At 36.9% G+C, this 19,766-nt stretch overlaps 3 protein-coding genes across 4 annotated transcripts; all 3 read left to right on the top strand.

Moving 5' to 3' along the window:
* The first annotated feature begins 2,140 nt into the window (after nt 1-2,140).
* Nucleotides 2,141-8,715, top strand: arr3a (arrestin 3a, retinal (X-arrestin)). The gene is made up of 17 exons (XM_042008511.1): nt 2,141-2,222; nt 3,762-3,793; nt 4,746-4,776; nt 4,873-4,933; nt 5,009-5,053; nt 5,153-5,343; nt 6,407-6,466; nt 6,567-6,643; nt 6,749-6,884; nt 7,002-7,086; nt 7,173-7,245; nt 7,335-7,472; nt 7,869-7,952; nt 8,050-8,073; nt 8,168-8,217; nt 8,348-8,367; nt 8,625-8,715. The coding sequence occupies exons 2-16, from the start codon at nt 3,786-3,788 to the stop codon at nt 8,350-8,352; spliced, it is 1,068 nt and encodes a 355-aa protein (XP_041864445.1). The 5' UTR covers nt 2,141-2,222; nt 3,762-3,785; the 3' UTR covers nt 8,353-8,367; nt 8,625-8,715.
* A 2,968-nt stretch (nt 8,716-11,683) lies between these two features.
* Nucleotides 11,684-14,094, top strand: znrd2 (zinc ribbon domain containing 2). Of its 2 annotated transcripts, none has more exons than XM_042009042.1 (4): nt 11,684-11,768; nt 12,211-12,362; nt 12,451-12,535; nt 12,703-14,094. In XM_042009042.1, exons 1-4 carry the CDS (start codon nt 11,753-11,755, stop codon nt 13,137-13,139), a joined length of 690 nt encoding a protein of 229 aa, XP_041864976.1. In that variant the 5' UTR covers nt 11,684-11,752; the 3' UTR covers nt 13,140-14,094. The 2 variants fall into 2 exon arrangements, with proteins under 2 accessions (XP_041864976.1, XP_041864977.1); XM_042009043.1 differs by lacking the exon at nt 11,684-11,768 and adding an exon at nt 12,003-12,022.
* A 92-nt stretch (nt 14,095-14,186) lies between these two features.
* fam89b (family with sequence similarity 89 member B) lies at nt 14,187-17,436 on the top strand. Its single transcript, XM_042009044.1, has 2 exons — nt 14,187-14,877; nt 16,318-17,436. Exons 1-2 carry the CDS (start codon nt 14,635-14,637, stop codon nt 16,510-16,512), a joined length of 438 nt encoding a protein of 145 aa, XP_041864978.1. The 5' UTR covers nt 14,187-14,634; the 3' UTR covers nt 16,513-17,436.
* Nucleotides 17,437-19,766: the final 2,330 nt, after the last annotated feature.

Consider the following 19,766-nt stretch of genomic DNA (forward strand, 5'->3'; position numbering starts at 1 on the left):
CATTCAGGAAGACTCTGCACACCCACTTCTTGTGTTTTGTCACCTGTCACAGATTACCTGTCTAAAAGTCAGCCTCCTGTAAATAAACTGTAATCAACTTGCCCTTTTTTTCCATTCTGTTTGATTCCAGTCTGAGAATTGACCTTAACACACCTTGCTTGTACTGCGTTGGACTTCCTTTGGCCTTCAGAACTGTCTTAAATCTTCATGGCATAGAAGATAAACAAGGGAAGGATCCATTTTTTGGGACCATTCTCTGTCAACCCTAGATATGGTTGTGTTTCTGAAATATTTAAACCAGCCTGTCTGGTACCAAAAGCCATGCCACATTCAAAGTCACTTAAATCCCATTTCTTTTCAGTTTTGATGCTCAGCTCAAACTTCAGCATGTTATATTGAGCATATGTGTAAAAGCACTGAGTTGCTGCCATGTGATTGGCTAATAAGCCTTTCTATTAACAAGCATCTGTCAATAAAAAGGCTCATATTAAAATAAATAAAATAAAATTATTGTATACCTCTGAAATATTTAGCATCTTAGGTCTAAAGTATTGAAACTGGAAATATTAAAGTGCTCACACTTGCAATTACTATTTTAATTTACTAACACCTCTGCAAATGAATGTACATCTTTGTTCTTCTGGCATATGTTCAGTAGAGGAATCACCTTAAGAGGGAATCCTGCTGTCACGTTGGGCGTTTACTTTGCCAAACAGACGTACAGATTCCTAGAAGCAGTCAACAAAGCACTGATTATTTTGGAAGCAATGTGACGTTATTTGAATGAGGTTTAATTTTATCTCATCTAGATCCATGAGGTACGAAATCCTAAAACTGAGAAAGATTATTACATTTAAAATAACTTCTCCCTCTTGATGTTTTACTTTCTCATCACATAAATGAAAACAATAAGACATGACTGATGACACAGCTTGTAAAGTGTCGACTTTACAAGCTTTATTATCCATGTAGTCACGACATGCTATTTTCCAGCCTCTGTTAAGCCGTTGTCAGTACAACACAGCAACCCTTGCCTTGTGGGGTGTCATTATGGCCTTGAAGTCTTGACTTGGGTGAGCTCCAACTTTACTTTTTTGTCATGACACTCCTTTTTTATTAATAATCTTTAACTTTTTACACCATTGTAATACATTTTGATGTGTACTAAAGCCCTTTAAACATTAAGCCTAAAAGCTGTTACTTTATAACATTTTGTCTTCAATCTTTCATCTTGAGCTTATTATAATGAACTTGTTTAAGGATTCACATGATTATAAAAGCTGAAAGAAATGTAACTGTTCCCATCTAACCTTTGGCATGTTACTGAAAAAGTGTTGAATAAGGCAGCTTAGCCTGACGTTCCCATCGATGCTCCGTACCGTAATGTGACTGGGAGCCGATAATCTGCTCAGATCAGACAGATTTAAACAGAGAATTTTTACGCTGCCCTACAGAACACTAATTTTAGATTAAGGGCCCTGTATTTATAACCTTTTACTACTGCAAGGAACAAAAGAAGAAAAGAATATTCAAAGGATTTTTCAGATTTAAACAAATAATGCCCTAAACAAATAATAATAGTAGCAATGCATATCTTCCTCTTAAGCAAATTTGTCTTAAATATGCATTTTTTAATGTTGTTTATTTATTTTGTACCAGATTTTATGTCAACAAAGAACAGTCATCAGAAATTATTCATATATTTACACTTCATTAAAACACAGATGAAGTAAAAAATAGCAGCTAGAGGTTATTAGCAAACACATCTTTTGTGGCAAATTTCAAACATACCTTCTTTAACATCAAAATCATCTCAGAAAAAGAAAAAAACAGTATGAAAAGAGTAAAACTCTATAACCCTGATTTATATCCTCTATTTTTATGAATTGATGTGACTGTTTTTATTTAACTAATGTGATTTATTCCTTGATTTCTGGCAGTACAGCGAAGGATTATCAGCCTACTACAAGCACAGCCATGTGTTGGCCACAGTTTGGCTGTTAATGTGGCTAGGTGACATTTTTAAACCCTTTGTAGTCCAAAAAAAGCTATCCACTGATTGCTTAACTGGATTAAGGAGAGGCCGAGCAGCATTGATGAAGTGGTTAAGTCTGAATGATGGATGGAGGCAGGCTGATATAAAAAGGCAGAACAACTCTTGTAGACCACACAACTCATCTTACCCTGACACACTCTGCAAGGTCCCAGACACCTGAGAAGAGGTAAGATTTCATTTTCATAAATGAATAATAAAAAGAATGGAAGAATAAATACAAAAGTGAAATTTAAATTTTACTTGGAGTCAGAGATGCTTTTATTCCCATTTGTTTCTTTACGTGATTATACAAATGAAGGAATGGATCTCATGCTTCAGAAATTGCATATAAAGATGGCCACAAATGTAGAAAAGCTTTTTATTATTTATAAATAAATTATCAAACATTATTATATTGTAACTAAATTAGCTCAAAGGCCATTAAAATAAATTTACAACGCTAAGTTGCAATTTAAAGTCCAATGTGTATGTCATATATTGTGCATTGTTGTTGATATCCGCAACAATCAGCCAATCGGAGCAACTCAGCTGTAACTCTCCATGGTGCTGAAATGTGCTAACTTACCTGCTACTTTCTTACATGCACCTGCAATGTTTTACCAAACCTCAATGTTTCATATTTCTAGCCCTGTTTTTTAGTGCAAAGACCCCACCTAATCTATATTGATGAAGTTAATAAACATTAGAAAAAGTGCAGGTGGTGTAATGGAACTGGGGTGTAATATATTTTTCCTTATAATGTATCTTAACAGATTAGACAACATCATGTAGCATGAGGTGTAGGAATACCTAAAGAAACCAAATACATGCAATGTATGTTTCTGTGTACAAATACAGGATTCAATGTGTCCCTCAACCTTTTATATTTACCCACAATAAAAACTTAATTACTAATCCTGGAACATTTTAAGCCTAAAACAGCCCAAATTTAGTTTTACAGTCTGCCCCATCATGAGGAAAGCTGTTAGGATCTATAGCCTGACTTAGATAAACCAAAACACCCAGCTTTTAAAAACCTTTCCTTCACATGTATAAGATTAGCTTTCTCTACTTTTCAAGTTGATGCAAAGCATGTTTTAATTAAAGGAAATGTGGCAAGTTCAGGATTATATGCTGTTTTATACAAGCTGAAAACTGAGAAATGAACAAACTCCCCTGAAAACAGAAGAGATGATTTTAAACATTTTCTTAAAGACTTGTGCTTAAAGACAAGTGTTTTTAGTTCTCTTTTCGGCAATCATTTTTTATTCATAGCTATAGAGGGCTACTTGGACTGATTTTAGTCCCTTTGGAAAGTTGTGCCCCTTAAGTTGAGAAATAATAATATAAGCTACAGAGAAGTCCTTATCCATTTCACTGTCTTTGTTTAGGATCCTGGGTTTTCCACTGTTGTTTCATTTTAAAGGGAAAACATTGTGACATAACCACGTCCTCAATGTAAACATTTAATGTTTGTGGTGAGGCATGTGTGATTTGGACGGACACCAGTTAGCCGATAGAGAATTACAGCTTTGGGAATCACCTCTAACACCAATGCTGTAATCTTATCGCAGAGGATTAACCTTCTCTACCCTCAATACAAAATATCAGCCCAGCTGCCAGAGAGCTGACAGAAGGTGTTAAATCCAAGTCTTAAACATGCTTCATTCCAAATACAAAACCCAATGATGACTAAAATTCACAGAATTTTCTTTTCCTCCTACAGACAAATTCTAAACATCTTTAAGAGATGGCAAAGTAAGTACTATTCTTATTTAGTTTTATATTCTGTCTACTAAATGTCATTTTCTTGCAGTTTTCATTTGCTTTATTCAAAGATCACACCTTAACTTCCAAGAAATGTAATTATCTTAACTGCAACTACTGCAAATACTCAATTAACTGTTCATTTAACAGTCCTGTCTTTTTTTTCCTAACATAGTATAGAATTAAAAGACATTAATAATTAACTGGATGGTCACATGATGAATGGATAATTAGTTTTGTATGTGGTGTTTCTTCAAATTGTCATGATTCTTCAACAATATGTGAAATAAAATGAATCAACAAAAAAAATAAAATAAAATTAAAAAACAGCAAAAAGGAGCTCAAATAGACATGGACACATGTAATTTCCTTTAAAGCTGAGTTCTAGGCCAGTTCCTGAAAGCAGCAACCAGTTCAGCTGTCATCAGGGCTTATGCAGCCATGTGTTTTTCAAAATGTGGTTTTTAAAAAATGAACTCTGTTAATGCGATTTCTCTGATCACACGGGTAATCAGCTATTTTGGAACACTGTCACACTATTTGTGACTCCCTAACCTGACACACCCTCTCAATCCGGGCAGGATGAGGTAAAGCTGTTCCACACTTAGCTATTCTTAGCTGGATGAACTGGTGTGAAGACTTCCTCCTCCTTCTGCCACAGGCCAAGAAACCAACTTCACCCCCAAAAGTTAAAACAATATATTTTTTTAGTGTTAATCCTGTGTGTAAGTGTGCAACAGCATGGGCTTTTTTGTAAAAATACAAGTAACATCATCCAACTTCAGTCTGTTCTTTGCTACCAACAAAGATGTAGAAACCAAAGAATGGGTAAAAAGGAAATTGATGAATTTAGGAAACACAATTACTGATGTTAATATTAAAGCATATTTAATTATCGATTTTATATAATAATAATAAAGAAGCTTCTCATTTCCCCTCTCAGGGTTTTCAAGAAGACCAGTGGAAATGGAGGGGTCAGTCATCTTCTCTTCTTCTGATGTTTATTTAAAAACATTTTTTATCATTTTTAAAGTCAGTTCTGAAGATCTAAACTGCTTTTGATCTGACAGCTCACCCTCTATCTGGGGAAGAGAGACTACGTGGACCATGTGTCCTCAGTGGACAGAGTTGGTATGTTTCTTTTTTATTGTGTGTTTATGTGTAGCTGAAAGGTCTGGATTTTAACTATAAATATTAATTTAACAGATGGTGTTGTGAAGGTGGATACAGCAGATTTTGGAGACAGAAAAGGTGATCATAAAATTACCTTTTATTTTCAACGGTCTTAAAATGAAAACAAGCTGAAAATGCAAGCAATGAAATAATGCATGTCATGTTCTATGTTGACAGCTTTCGTGCAGCTGGCATGTGCCTTCCGTTATGGTACTGAAGACCTGGATGTTATGGGCTTGTGCTTCAGGAAGGACATCTGGATCCAGCAGATTCAGATCTACCCTGAGAGCAGCAAGCCCGAACTGAGCGCTATGCATGACACTCTGTTGAAGAAGGCAGGAGACAACTCATACCCATTCTCCTTTGACGTACGTAAAAACTTTGAGATTTCAGCTGCACAGACTGAAATTAAAAATAGTTGCACAAGTTTCCTTTTTCTCACAGAAACAGATAAAACAAACTGAATTTGTACTATTTTTATATGGATATTTAAGTCTTTTATAGACAGGGCAGATTTCTTTTTGTCATTGCAACAAAGCTGAAGAAGCCTCTGACTGAACACCATACTCTCACTGTTCTGTTAAGAGGATAATATAAAATAAAAATATTTACTCTTCATTTTAGCATATGTTTAAGGTACTTCTTACATCTCTTGATGTCATGTTGTTCATACATCTACACCTCAATTTCTCAAAGGGCATTTTCTTAATTCTTAATTAATTAATTTATTTATTTATTTATTTTTGACAGTTTTGGTTACTAATTACTTTTATAGTATATAGTTTTTAAAACGTTTTAACGTAAAACTTTTTTTTTTTACCTTAACATTTTTTCTAAGATTAGACCTGCCATTTAAAACCTTGATTGGCTTCTAATGTTCATTCACCACTGATTGTTCAGTTAAAACCAGAGGGATGTAGTCAGATGGATGGAACAGTACCTTTACTTAATGCTGTATATTTTCCTGCTCATGCTCAGGTACTTTGTTCACAATTGGCTTCTTGGTGTTGTTGTTTTCTTCTCACTTTATTTTTGTTTTGTTGTTGTGTGAAGCTAAAGTAACACGTCACTGTCGCAGACAATTGCATCACATCGGTCCCTGACTCATGTGCAAATGCAAGATGAAAAAGTTCCCCTGGGGGAGGGCAGTTCATAGAACGAAATCCGAGACAGACAGTTCCTAGAACTTCTCTGTTCGAATGCAGCTATTGATACTTTTATTTAAGTAAAAGACCTGGTTAGTTCTTTTACTCCTGTTGGAAATAGGTCATTGTTTCCTTAGAACCTTTAAAATAAGATAAATAATAAAGTAAGCCATTATTTACTTGGACATTTGAACAAAGTCTCTGAAAATGTAGAGTGACCTTTGTCTGAATGGATTAAAAATAATTTCTCTCTTCAGCTATTAACATTTTATGTTTGTTTCTTCAGATTCCAACAAACCTACCATGCTCAGTCTCTCTGCAGCCTGGACCTGATGATAAGGGCAAGGTAAGCCTTCTGGTCCATCTGTCTACACCTTTCACCAACACTAGAAATACACCATAAACTTAGTGTGTAAACAGATATATTTAAAGCACTTTCTTTGCAGGCTTGCGGTGTTGACTTTGAGGTAAAAACTTACCTTGCCAAGGAAAAGAACAACCCTGATGAAAAAATTGAAAAGAAGTAGGTCTACTCTCATTATCTGCCATGATTGTTTTTAGCAGCTTCTCACTTTTTGCTGTTTATATCAGTGATCTCCTTTTTCATTCTCTCCTTTTCTGCCCACAGGGACACTGCTCGCCTTGTCATTCGTAAAATCCAGTATGCCCCCTCTGAGGTGGGCGCCGGGCCCAAGGCTGACATCTGCAAAAGCTTCATGATGTCTGACAAACCTGTCCACCTACAAGCGTCGATGGAGAAAGATGTACTGCAGCAAACATTTGTTATTACATGCATTTTCCAGCCTCATACTTGCCTGTTGGAACGACATATTTTAACTGTACAGTTAACTAATTAAAATGTGCTTCCTTGTTTTCTATAGCTCTATTTTCATGGAGAAGACATCCCAATCAAAATTAGCATAAACAATGAGAGCAATAAGATAGTCAAGAAAATCAAAATCAGTGGTGGGTATCCCTGCTTGTCTTTAACCAGATTCAGTTCCATGAATTTCATAACAAAAATTATTCATCTTTATTTCCTCTTCTCACAGTGGACCAAACCACAGACATTGTCCTCTACTCTGCAGACAAATACACCAAAACTGTTCTCAACCAAGAGTTTGGGTGTGTAGAAAGGAAACTACAAATGCTGGATGCATATATAAAATTTGATTTCTTAACATATGCATTTGTTTGTGTTTTATCCTTCACAGAGAGACAGTGGACTCCAACGGCACCCTTGAAAAAACTCTGACCATCACGCCTCTGCTGAGTGAGAACAAGGAGAAACGAGGACTGGCGCTAGACGGACGGCTGAAAGATGAGGACACTAACTTGGCCTCCACCACTATGTCAGTGCACAAACACAGCAGGCGAACTGCAGCAGGACTTCTGTGTAGTTAGACTGGTGGAAAGCTTTGGACAAAGCCCTTTTTAGAAGGGGCATTCAAGACATTTACTACTTTGCTGTTTTATATTTACAGCAGTTTTTCTTGAATGCTGCTCGTCATCTATGATGTCACATAGTGTTATACATTTTCAAAGATTTTCTCAGGCATTGGTTGCCTTCATTTTAAAGTAAAGTGAGCTTTGACATGTACTGCAGACTGGGTTTTGATTTCAGACCTTCAGCTTCTGTACATGTGGCATCCACTCAACCAGTTGAACTACCTGTTGTTCCTGTGATAAAACACTTTACTAAATTAAACATCCTAATCTCTTAAATCCCTGTAATCCCTCCTCCACAGGCTGCGACAAGGGGTAGAAAAAGAGGTGTTGGGTATTCTGGTTTCCTACAAGATTAAAATTAACCTCATGGTGGCCGGAGGAGGGTAAGTCTTTGTCTTTGAGAACTTCTTAAGTATACTAAAGGATCAAAACAAAATAAAACATGACAAAAACCTTTTTTTTTTTTTTTTTTGTCTTCAGCATGCTGGGTGGTCTCACTGCCAGGTAAGCAGTATCCATTACAGCAATTATACAACCAATTACCAGTGCTTTCCAATTGTTCATCTGAGTTGATTATTTGGTTTGTATTCCTATGCAGTGATGTCTCAGTTGAACTGCCCCTGAACCTTATGCACCCCAAGCCTGAAGGTATGTTTCTTTTAGATAACAAGTCTATTACAACTAACAGTGAGCTCATCTTTTATACTTAGTTTTACTAATGGACTTACCCTCTCATCCTATTATGTTTGTCTTTTTTAAATCCCCCCTCTCTGGGCAGAGTAAAGAATACACATCACTGTAAGTACTACTTCTAGTTTTGTAGCTATCAAAAAGGAAAATCCAAGCCCCCTTTAGCAAAAATGAGGCTAGCAAAGACTAATCTGACCTGCCGGCTTACTTTTTGTGTAGCTACTTATGTAAAGTTTACACACTTTGACGTTTTAAATAGATCTCAGCTTCTTTATACTTTGTTGAAATAATTATTTTATCATGAAGATGACACATACATTCCAAAGGCTGTGGTAAAATGTTTCCATGTGTCTACTTCTTTTCAGAGAGGATGTTACCCTGCAAGTTGAGAAGACACCCACGGAAAGACAAGAGGACAACTGAGAGAAGTGACACAAGATGAAGGAGAAGACTGTTATTGGTGTCATGGAAATAATACATTTTTTAAAAAAGCAGCAGAGTGGAAAATAAGTCTTTGATATACAACAATGATGTCAGATGCAACATCAGTCCCCTCACAATTTATTTTGTTGTTTCTGTTTTTGTAGTTGAATGATTGAGTTTAGATGTAGAGTTTATTTGGATCACAAAGCCAATCGTAATACAAAAATCATGTGGAAACACACCCAAGGTTTTTTCTTTTTTCTCTCTCTCTCTCTCTCTCTTTTTGGTTTGGTTAATTGATAAGCATGGTTTTGTTTAGCTTTGTTTTAGTTTTTTTTCATGGTTTTGTTGTTGTTGTTGTTGTTGTTTATTTTGCCTGTTTTGAGAATATGAGATGCAGAAAGTAAGACATTCAAAGCCCATAAAAGCCATCGTGCTTCTGAATACTGTGTGACACGTCTGTCAGTAAAACGATATTTAATGCACTGTTTGATCAGACTCACCCCATATCCCAATATACAATAAAATTATTTTGAAAACTTATTTATTTTATAATTATTTTTTTATGTGTTGAATGACTGAAGGGATGACCATAGGTCTTTGGTGCCTCACAACTACATGTTATATTGAGTTTATTGCCACTTGGGGGTCGTTTAATAAACATCTGAGGAGAGGACTATTTGTGTTGGTCCTGTTGTTGGCCCTTTAGCGTATCTGAGAAAAGACAAAAGACAAAGTGGACAAAGACCTGGTTTGTGGTGGAGTGAAACTTAGTGTGAAGACAAGCACGACTGTCCAGTGCAGCAGTTCTGAAATGGTTTATCTGCTCTTCTCAGCTCTACCTAACTTTCAACCAATAAGTATTTAACTCAGTAGATAAAGCTTTGCAGCATGTCTGAAATGTATGCATTGACATCCATCTTTGAAAGTAAAATAGCTTGGCACCACTTTGGGTGTGGCTTCTGGTGTCTCTGTCCATGGTGCTGAAATCTTCAACCCTTGTCTTTTTCATATCTTTTTCTATAATACAGGGCATATTGTTTCAAATCAATACTATATTTATTCTAAATCAGGTATCAAACTGTGGCTTCTCCAGAATGACTGTGTTGCAGAAAGAATATGATGTTCACCAGATGTTCCTGTAAATCTTTATCACACACCATTAGTTCAACAAGAACAACCACTTACCAATCATCAATTCCTCAACACAGTAATTAAAGAAATGTGTACAAGTAACATTTTATAGCATAGTGCTGGCTAAAAGTATCAGAGTATTTTTTGGTTGTGTTCATTCAAAGCATCTTTAGATTCCACAGAAGTCTTAAAACACATAAAAAAAATTAGTCCAATTTAAAAAGAAACTAGATTAAAATCTTGCCCTTGCTCATTTATTTTAATTATCATTTATAAATCATTTATAAGTGATTAAATAAGGCTACAACATATGTGAACTTTTGCCATCAGTATCCACTGGGACATTGTGCAGCAATAACTGTAATTAAAACTTTTTAACCCTTTCATGCATAATGTCCAGTACAGTAGTTTATTCATGGGTAGGGATGGTATATTTGCACATTTGCTGCTGCAGTGGACATCAGTGAGTCATCCAATGAACTGCCCCTCACTGTAGAATAAATAAACACTGTATATACACACATGCATTTTAATTATTAAATTTATATAAGCAATACTCACAACTTTTTTCTATAGCTTCTTTCTTTACACACAAAAACATTGTTTTCTCCAATTAAATCAATATTTATTTAAAAAAATAATAAAAAATAAAAATAAAAAAACCTTCTGAAATGAAAATTTGCAAACTTCACACATTCTTCAGACTATGTGTGTGCATGTTTTTAAGAGTAATTCCACCCTGAAATGAGTTTTATTGTGAAAACATGAAACACAAAGTACTGTATGCAGATGTTTTTGCAACCTTAAAATATTGAAGCAAAATACATTTTATGGAGATTATTCTCATCAAGCAGAAACATTTCAGTTCTTTCTGTCAATGATTAATTGTTCTCCTCTGATTTATTGTTAGGATAGGTATGAGAAACACGGTATGTCACCTGCCTGCATGCTTTAGACGATGCATGTGTATGTCTGGGTGTGTGTATTGCTCTTGGTTAACATGTACTAGTGTTTACACCTATGACCTAGCTGTGTTCTGAAAACTATATTTAAAATTATATAGGCTATATGCATCGCTGGCACTGGGAGAATTAATTTGCCAACACAAAGACTTAGTCCTGTCTGGTTTAAGAGAGAAATGTCAATCACAGCGTCCTCCCAGCTTTACCATTATCCAATCTCTCCTTGTATCAGCCTAGTATGAAATACAACTTAATTCTGTTTAGTAAATTAAACATTTTGCTGATTTATTGCCAGCACAGTTTCCTCATTCAAAGACAAATATGGTTTATTTTCCACATTTTAGCCAGAAAATGTATCTCGTTATAACAAGATGTTTCACGTTTTTAAAATAAACTATCACGTTACGTGATATGGTCCCTTCTTTTTTGTTCTTTTTTTTAAATTGTGTGACAGCTCTACGCTTCTGTATACTTTTGATTGAAAACTCTTGACTTTAATTTCATCCTCAAATGAACTGCTTTTTCAAGGGAAGTAGAGATTTTTCTCAAGTTAAATATTTTTATCCAAATTTGCTTGGTTGAGAATATTAATTAATTAATTAATTAATTAATTTATTTATTTATTTATTTATTTATTTATTTATATTTGATTTTTTTCACCTTGTGTAAAACATTGATGTTTTTAACATCAGTAAAGGGTTCACAAACTTTTCAATGACGATTTTAGGTTATTGTTCATACGTCATTTCACTATTTCAGGATATGTATTGGTCACACCCAACGGTTCTTTACACCCGTTTACTTCGGTGTAAATTTGATTTCATATTAATGATAGAAGATGCTTTTCTCCAAGACAAGTAAGGCCTTTTCCGCCGATAGAGGGCAGTCAACTCAGTTATGTTTCCCTTTCACGAAGAAGATGTCCGTTGGACGTCGATGACGTCATCACGCACAACGTGTAGCACTGAAGCAACATGGCTTTGAATGGAGGTTTGTGAACTAAACTGTTGTCAGGGTGTATATTTAAACGTTTCTAATGTTACAAAACATATTTAGCGTTCGTTTAACGGTTGTTCTTGTGTATCGTTGTATTTTTGTCCGATTTTTTTTTGTCGCCACAGTGTATATATCGTTATTTAGACGTTACTTCGGTTGATTTGCTAGCTAGCGTGTCGATAATTCCTTAGAGATCTCCTTGGGTCTCAAAAGTCACTTATCAAAACAACTTAGCTTTGACAAAAGGGGTAAACAAAATAGTTTTTCAAATGCTTCATTAAATTTGACCTATAAAATCGCAATATGTAGATACAGTTAGGTAATAACTACGCACACTTGACAGAAATGTTATGGTTGTTCAAGAAGTATAGCAGACAATAACACTGTGTAATTACGACAAAGTTGCTTAACTCAGCTCGTTGGTACTGACCAACAGATGAAGAAGACTTTGAGTGGGAACCACCAACAGAGGCAGAGATAAAGGTGATCCAAGCTCGCAGGGAGCGACAAGACAAAATCAGCAAGCTGATGGGAGATTATTTGCTGAAGGGATACAAAATGCTGGGAGAGTGCTGCGATGCATGTGGGGTGAGTGACGGTGGACTGTTAAACGATTTGAGTCTAAATTGTACAGAGATGCTGGAGTGGTGTAATGTTTGTTTGTTTGTGTTTCCAGACTATTCTTCTTCAGGACAAACAGCAGAAAAACTACTGTGTTTCATGCCAGGAGCTGGACTCTGATATTGACAAGGACAACCCAGGTACACACAACTCTAATAAATAAACTAGCTTGTCTATTGTCTTATCTCTTGTAGCTTCTGACTTTACATTTTAATGTTTATTCATCTTTTATCAACTTCATCACACTCCGTCTTTTGCTTTTTGTAAATTTTACTAGATAATGTCACTGTCTTGTCTTTGTTCTCAGCTCTGAATGCACAGGCTGCATTGTCTCAAGTGAGAGAAAGGCAGCTAGCAGCCCAATCCCCTGCTCCGTCCCAGGCCTCTGAACTCAATGGAGGTCCATGCAACAGTCAAGCAAGTTCCTCAGTTCCTCAGCCCAGACCAGAGCACTGTGAAGGAGCTGCTGCAGGTGGAAGAGCCGTTGTACCCCCACCTGCTGTCCCTGTTCCTGCAGCCCCTGCCTCCACCTCAGCCCTGGCACCCACTCGTCCCCCTGTTTCTCTACAAAGCTCTACCCTCCGACCCGTGTTGGAAGAAGCTGAGGAAGCTGTTCTCACGAAACTTCGTTGGGCCACTACCCAGTTACAGAGTTCAACCTGTTTAGAGGCAAGCATCCAACTCTGCAGCCTCATTACCAGCTGTGCCAACTCCCTGCGCAGCCTCAAGGACCTCAGCCAGTAACAACAATGGACTGGGTGACATCATGGAGTGCTGGAGACTCTGTTTCTGCTTGTCTCTGTTTTGAAGTATTGACTCTGGTTTAGCTTCGCTCTGGCTGAATCCTTGCATAGATATGAATTTGATAATGGTTCAAAAATGCACTTGAAATAGGATTAAAATGTCAAAAGTGCACATGTCACCCAAGGGTTAATGTAGACATAGAGTTGGCAGAAATATCCTGTAACTAGTTCATTTTTTCCAATTGTAAGTTATATTTACAAACATTTAACATTTGTCAAAGCACATTGTCGATATTCAATTTAAAAATATCTAGCCATTAAAAAGATAATTAAGCAATGTTTTATTAATATATCATACAAAAAAACAATGATGACTTGTATTAAGAGTTTGTTGGGTTTATCCACAACAGCTGTTACGTACACATGAAAATATGCATTTTCTTCTGATTAGGAATGTTATTTATCTCAAAAAAAGATTAGCTTCCAAGCCCCTGAATTACAGCAGCAGCTAAAACTCGATTGTGCACACCTGAATGTTTTGTTTTTCATAAGAAAAGTCTGCTGATTAACAACATATAGAGTTTTGGATTTCAATTAAAGATTTAAGCGTGTTTTTCAGAAATCCCCGCTTAACTTTTTCTACAATCTCGGTTAAATCGTCTGATTTTCTGCTCAGTCTGGCCCTGATTTCTGTTGTCTCTGACCATCAGTTGATACAAAGATAACCTGAGCATTTCAGATAAATGCATGTGATGCATGAAGGTAATAGCTAAATGGCTCATTAGTCCCTGGATGAGATTTAAGAGATACAATTTAATTTCTTTATTCATTGTATCTTTAGCAAATAAACTGCATAATATACAAATAGACAGCACTTCAGATTTGAGAAGCCTGCCTCAGTGTTGATCAGTATAGTTTTCTATTGATGTACCAGAATAAATTAAAACTATTCTGAAGTGCTGTAGCTTGTTTCTTTCCACAAGAGGGCGCCAAATAAATGGAGCTGCATACATGTAATTGGCTCAATTAAATGCATGCGTTCGTAGTTTCTTATGAGGCATCCTGTAGTTTAACAAATAGTCTATTTAAGTGCGGCGTTGTTCAGTTTTTCAGTGTGGGACAGTATGAACCATCATTGGCTGTAGTCTGACCAGCAGCAGCCCCACACAGACTGCGGCGCAGCGTGGCGCGTTCACTTCCGGGCGGGGCAGGGGCTGTCAGTAAACGCCCACTCCTACACAAAGACCAGGATACAAAACAAAGCCCGGAAGCCTGGTATTTACCAAAATTAATTACTTCTGCTGTAACTAAGTCAGAGACTGTTTTTGTTTTTGGTCTGTGCGCGTTCACGACGCCTGTTCACTTTGCCATGAGCAAACGGCACCTCTGGTTGATGTTGTGACCCTGCTGCCCAGAGAGCTCTAATTTTCTGTGTGGCAACTCACACTTTGTCTCCTGCAAAGTGAGAAATACATTGTGCAGACAGAGTCGTCACAATGGATGGGAGTTTACGCAAAGACAATCGGGTCAGCGGTTTCTCCGTAGCGGAGGGGCTACCGCCGCTGCCTAAAAGCTTGAGCGGCATCCTGAACTCCAGCGGTGGGTCGTGGCGGGACATGGAGAAAGTGCACAGCAAAAGAGCACGCATCCAGGCTGAAATCAGCAGCAGAGGTGGGAGAGACATCACAGCTAAACCTGGCGGATTGGACGCCGCTTTGGCCCTGCTAAGGAAAGAGATGGTAAGGTGGATGCTCCCATCTGCTGTGGGACCTAGCGGTGCACATGCCCCATAAAGTCAGGCTGTAACAACTTTTTTTTTTTTTTTTTTTTTTTTACTACTGTCAACTTGTGTGACCTCTTTTGTACAGTGATTTTTAAAGGGGAAAACTTTCCACTCCCTCACCTTAGCACACAATGGGGTAAAATAATAATAATAATAATAATTTCAGCATAAAACAGGACACAAGGGATCTCTGATCGTTTGGTCATCTAGAACATTGGTTTTCAAACTGGGGGTCGGGACCCGTATAGTGGTCACAAGATCATTTTAGGAGAGTCACCAGATAATTTTGAAAAATACATAACCTACATTTATCTAATAAATTTGGTATTTTTACCAGGGCTGTCAAAATAAACCATTAATGAAGAGATAAATCTCTGCAATTAGCACCTTATTATTTTTTTAACACATTAACTCATAAGGAACAAAATTATTATACATGCCACATTAAAAATCGGAATTTGACATCATCATCATTGACTGAAGCTGATTTTAAGCACAGCAGTAAACTGCGAAAAACAACTCTATCCTCCTTATTTATAACAACTCTGACAGTTTTCCACCCGTATATTTAGAAGATACATATTTGATACATTCGTTCATTCTCTGTACCGCTTAGTCCATTACAGGTAAGCTGGAGGATTTAAGGATTTAAATCTTTAAATCTTGGGGGTCATGGCTCAAAAAGTTTGAAAACCACTGATCAAATGTTTTTGGAAACATTTGATTTGAATCAGGTGTGCTGGTACAAGAAAAAAATCTAAAACCTGCAGGACAGTGGCACTCAACAACTGGTGTATTGCACAACAGGTGTATTGCTCATTCCTGAGCTAGACTTTCCTCTTAAGTCTCTAAGTCTTTCCTACTTTATGTTGAGAACCATTTTTCTGAAAATGTTCCACAGTTTTTAGACAGTTTGTTTCAGATTGGTAAACTTCTGCCCATCTTTGTATCTGAGAGGCTCAATTTCTCTTAACTGCTCATTTATGCCTAGTCATGTTACTGTTGCCAATTTACCTAAATAATTGTCAAATGCTCCTTTAGTTGTTTTTTGTTTGTTTTGTTTTGTTAGACCATGCATTGCTCTGAAAAACTCCAAATAAAGAAGGTTTTGTTAGATAAATAATGACTCTAATATGTCATGTATTGTTGATCTGAGGTTTATTTACTTCATTTAAAGTCTCTGAGTTGACAGTGGATGGACTCATATTTTCTAATAACTAAACATCTTCATTCAGTCACTTCTTCTTCATTTGTGATCTCTTTTATGCTACTTTTTTCTCGTTTTTTTTAAGCCCTTACTCATCAATGTACAAGGGAGGAGTCATGGAGGAGAAAACAGTCTAACCAGTTTAACCTTTTTAGTCATTCAATTTTATTTCATGCTTCTGTATTTCAGGTGGGTCTGCGTCAGCTCGATATGTCTCTGCTCTGCCAGCTGTGGTCTCTCCACGAGGCCATCCAAGAATGCAAGGGCGAAGCCACGTTTACTGCTGATAATGGATACTCTGAGGAGGAAGAAGACGAAGAGGAGGATGAACTGGAGGAGAATGGGTCAAAAGTTCTCTCACAGCCTTCTGCCAAAGACTCTTAATATTGACTTACAAAGATATACATATGCACCACATACCACAAACACACTGTGATTTTTTTTAAATCTCTTTTTATACAGTTTTTAATACTATGCATCTCATGTGATAACATGTCCAGTATACTGACCTATACACATGCTTTTCTTTTACTTTTTTAGTGCATCCATCTGACACCTTTTTAAATCCATAATGACTTTGGCATTCCTCTAAATTTCTTTGTAACTTTACAGCCCCACCTATGTGGCCTTCGCCTTCTTTTTACAAGTCCTTGCTAAACTGTACCAGGTGTGAATCTAGCTTTAGACCAGGTGAGTTTCATCTGCGTTCAAGGTTGTAAAAGTCTGTTTTCTCCATCCTGCCATGACTGGAGAGTAATTTAAAGCTCCAGGGTTTACGCTCTACATGGGATGATGGTGTATGGTGAAAATTAGATTGCTTTTTAAATTTATTCTTGCAATTTTTTTTACTGTGTGCAAATAAAATTCCACTAAGTCAGTGGCTTTGTTTTATAAAACCGGTACAAGGCATCATCTGTTGGATGAAATAGCTCAAATTAATAAGTCTTTTGGGAAAAAAAACACAGAAGGCAAGATCAGATATTACTGGTACTCTGTACTGTGTCAAGTATGTGATACAACATGCTGGCTTTTGCTTTTGAAAATGAGCTCTAGGGCAGATTTATAGCAATCAACACTATAATGAATGTGTGGTTTTGACTTTTTTTTTTTGTCTCCTTGCATATCGTTTTCACATCAAAATAACACCATGTTTGTATCTGTAATCTTCATTTTATTATTTTTTAGCCTGTCCACACATTTTCTGCACACTGCAGGTTAGAGGGCATCTTACTTTGAATGAGAGCTTTGTGATTATTTTTTTACATGTCTATGAAACAAAAAAATAAATAAACAAAAATATTTGTGTGACTGGAGAGTCAGAGAAGCATAGAATTTTTTTCCCTCTGCCATCTAGACCCAACAATGCTGGCCAAGTGCAAGCTGGGCATCTAATAGACAAGTGACATTTATGATTAGCAGTTATGTCTACAAAATTCTGCACAGTAAGGAAGGAAAGTTTAAAAAGAGTGAAGGAAATTGTCTATGTTAAAAAAAAACACACACACATAATACTGCCCTGATATCCCTGTGCAACGATTGTCACCATCTGCATCTTGTTTTTTTATATCTCCAAGGTCTCACATGATGCATTGTTTCATTACAAATGACACAACAACAGGTTAAATGCCAGGAAATCACAATCAGTTAAGTAAGAAACCAATGAAGCCTCTTGGATCAGTGGCAAAATGTCTTCAAGCACCCAAAGCTACATTGGTCTGAGACATGGCACTTAAGACGTGGAAGTTACAGTTTGTTTTGATAAATGTCCTCAAATCACTTATGAAACAACGGTATGCATATCTGATTTTTAAATACCAGGACATGATAGATATATAGTAAGATCTAAAATTAAAACCACAATGTAAACTAAACACATGTACAAAATTCCTGTTTTGTGATAAGAAGCAGTCAGCGGGTGGTACTGCCAAACATGACCAATAGGGGACACACTGTCTCCAGCCAAACCAGAGCTCCTTCAGCTCATGCTGGCCTCCTCCTCTTGAGTAATCTAAAAAGCAGCAGCCTGGGGAAAATTGTTTTCTGTGGAGGGATATTTGAGAAGTTAATTTCCCATATCAGGCTCTGATTGAACTGAAAATGCATGTGGGTGTCTGAATTGTTTACATCTAATCCATCACAACAGGGTTTATGTGGTTTTCTATTAGCTCAGTTCAAATATGAATTTTTAACTGGTTGGCTTTCTTTCTTCTCTCTGTCAGCCTTTATAGATGGACAGGAAGCCTGGTTATTGCAGCCCACAGTTAATGAAAACAAGGTCTGTACACTGCAGGGAAAAGCTGGTAAAATAAAGAGATGATACAGTGCAGTGGATGCCAGCAATGACAGCTTGAAAGGACAATAACGTGTTAATAAGGGATATTCTTAAAGACAGAACATACCCTAAAATAAAGAAAAGAAATACATGGAAGAGCACAATACTTAAAACACATGAAATTGTATGAGAAATGAATCATTAGCAGCATAAAATAAACTTTAAATTAGTTGTGGTTTTCAAACAATTGCCGAAAAGGCATCCAGAAAGTAGATTTGGATGCAGGTTAGCTGGCACAGGTGTCCGGCGACCTGTTGTCCTAAGCTAACTGAGAACAAATGACCACAGTGTGATATAAAACAATTCAAATTAAAATGAAGCAACTAAAATCTGACCTTCAATTGCTTAAAGAGGTTTAGAACTGCAACAAAGAGATGCAAAAATGACCACACATCAGAGATGACATGTACAAAAACAGCAAAAAAAGGAGATTTAAAATGACTGACTCAAAATCAAAACAAAAAAAATAAATAAATAACAAAGAAGGGATGCAAAAACCACCAGTAAGTGATGAAATACAATGAAACATCTGCAGTAGAAAAAGTTGGAGACACAAAACAATATCAAATTGTATCTGAATGTTTGGGTGTTTTGTGTCTGCTTCCGTTTGGATCAGTCTTTTGTAGGATTATGGGGTTGCCTTTGCACGTCACTGTCCATCTGTTGTATCATCATGACTTCTGTTGATAGTCTTAGTTAACAGATGAGGAAAGCACAGAGAACATTAGGCTGTCAGGTGGCGTTGCATGTTTGCTCACAGTGGACAAAGCAATAATGCAGCGCTGAATGCTGGACCCACGAGATAATATTAGACCAACTCTGAGTCATGAGGGATTTGTTCACCCCCTGCTGCTACCCCACACTCCTCCATCCCAGCTGCCTCTGTCCATCCATCCATCTCTGTTCCCCCACCTAAAAATACACTCTTGCTCTCACTGAGGAAAATCCCCATGCTTTGACCTAGCTTAAACATACACACTCACACACACTGACAGACTGGAGCTGGTTGGCCCTTCTGCTGAGGAAAATATTCCTCTGCAGTTTACTGGATGAAATGCACTTTTCCTGGGAGTGCTGAATGACGCAGCTTAAACTCAGGAAGTGACTTGAGTCATAACTATGAATGTAGTTCCCAGTCAGTGAAGATTATTAATTTACTTATGTGGGATTTTTAGTGTTGCAGGTTGGGACGAGTTTGAAAAGCTGATCAAGGGAAATAGTCACAGCCAGATAAGGTTGTTCTCCTGATATAGACAGTGAGGATCAAAGTCTACAGGTATGACTTCTACAGTGCATTCACACAGTT

This window comes from Melanotaenia boesemani, chromosome 15 (genome assembly GCF_017639745.1).
Source record: "Melanotaenia boesemani isolate fMelBoe1 chromosome 15, fMelBoe1.pri, whole genome shotgun sequence".
Lineage (NCBI taxonomy): Eukaryota > Metazoa > Chordata > Actinopteri > Atheriniformes > Melanotaeniidae > Melanotaenia > Melanotaenia boesemani.

Coding starts and splice junctions, on each gene's coding strand:
- arr3a (XM_042008511.1), top strand. Junction 6,644..6,748: donor GATGAAAAAATTGAAAAGAA/GTAGGTCTACTC, acceptor TTCTGCCCACAG/GGACACTGCTCGCCTTGTCA. Junction 8,074..8,167: donor CTGGGTGGTCTCACTGCCAG/GTAAGCAGTATC, acceptor ATTCCTATGCAG/TGATGTCTCAGTTGAACTGC.
- znrd2 (XM_042009042.1), top strand. Junction 12,363..12,450: donor AGTGCTGCGATGCATGTGGG/GTGAGTGACGGT, acceptor TTGTGTTTCCAG/ACTATTCTTCTTCAGGACAA. Junction 12,536..12,702: donor TATTGACAAGGACAACCCAG/GTACACACAACT, acceptor CTTTGTTCTCAG/CTCTGAATGCACAGGCTGCA.
- fam89b (XM_042009044.1), top strand. CDS start 14,635: ATGGATGGGAGTTTACGCAAAGACAATCGGGTCAGCGGTTTCTCCGTA. Junction 14,878..16,317: donor CCCTGCTAAGGAAAGAGATG/GTAAGGTGGATG, acceptor TCTGTATTTCAG/GTGGGTCTGCGTCAGCTCGA.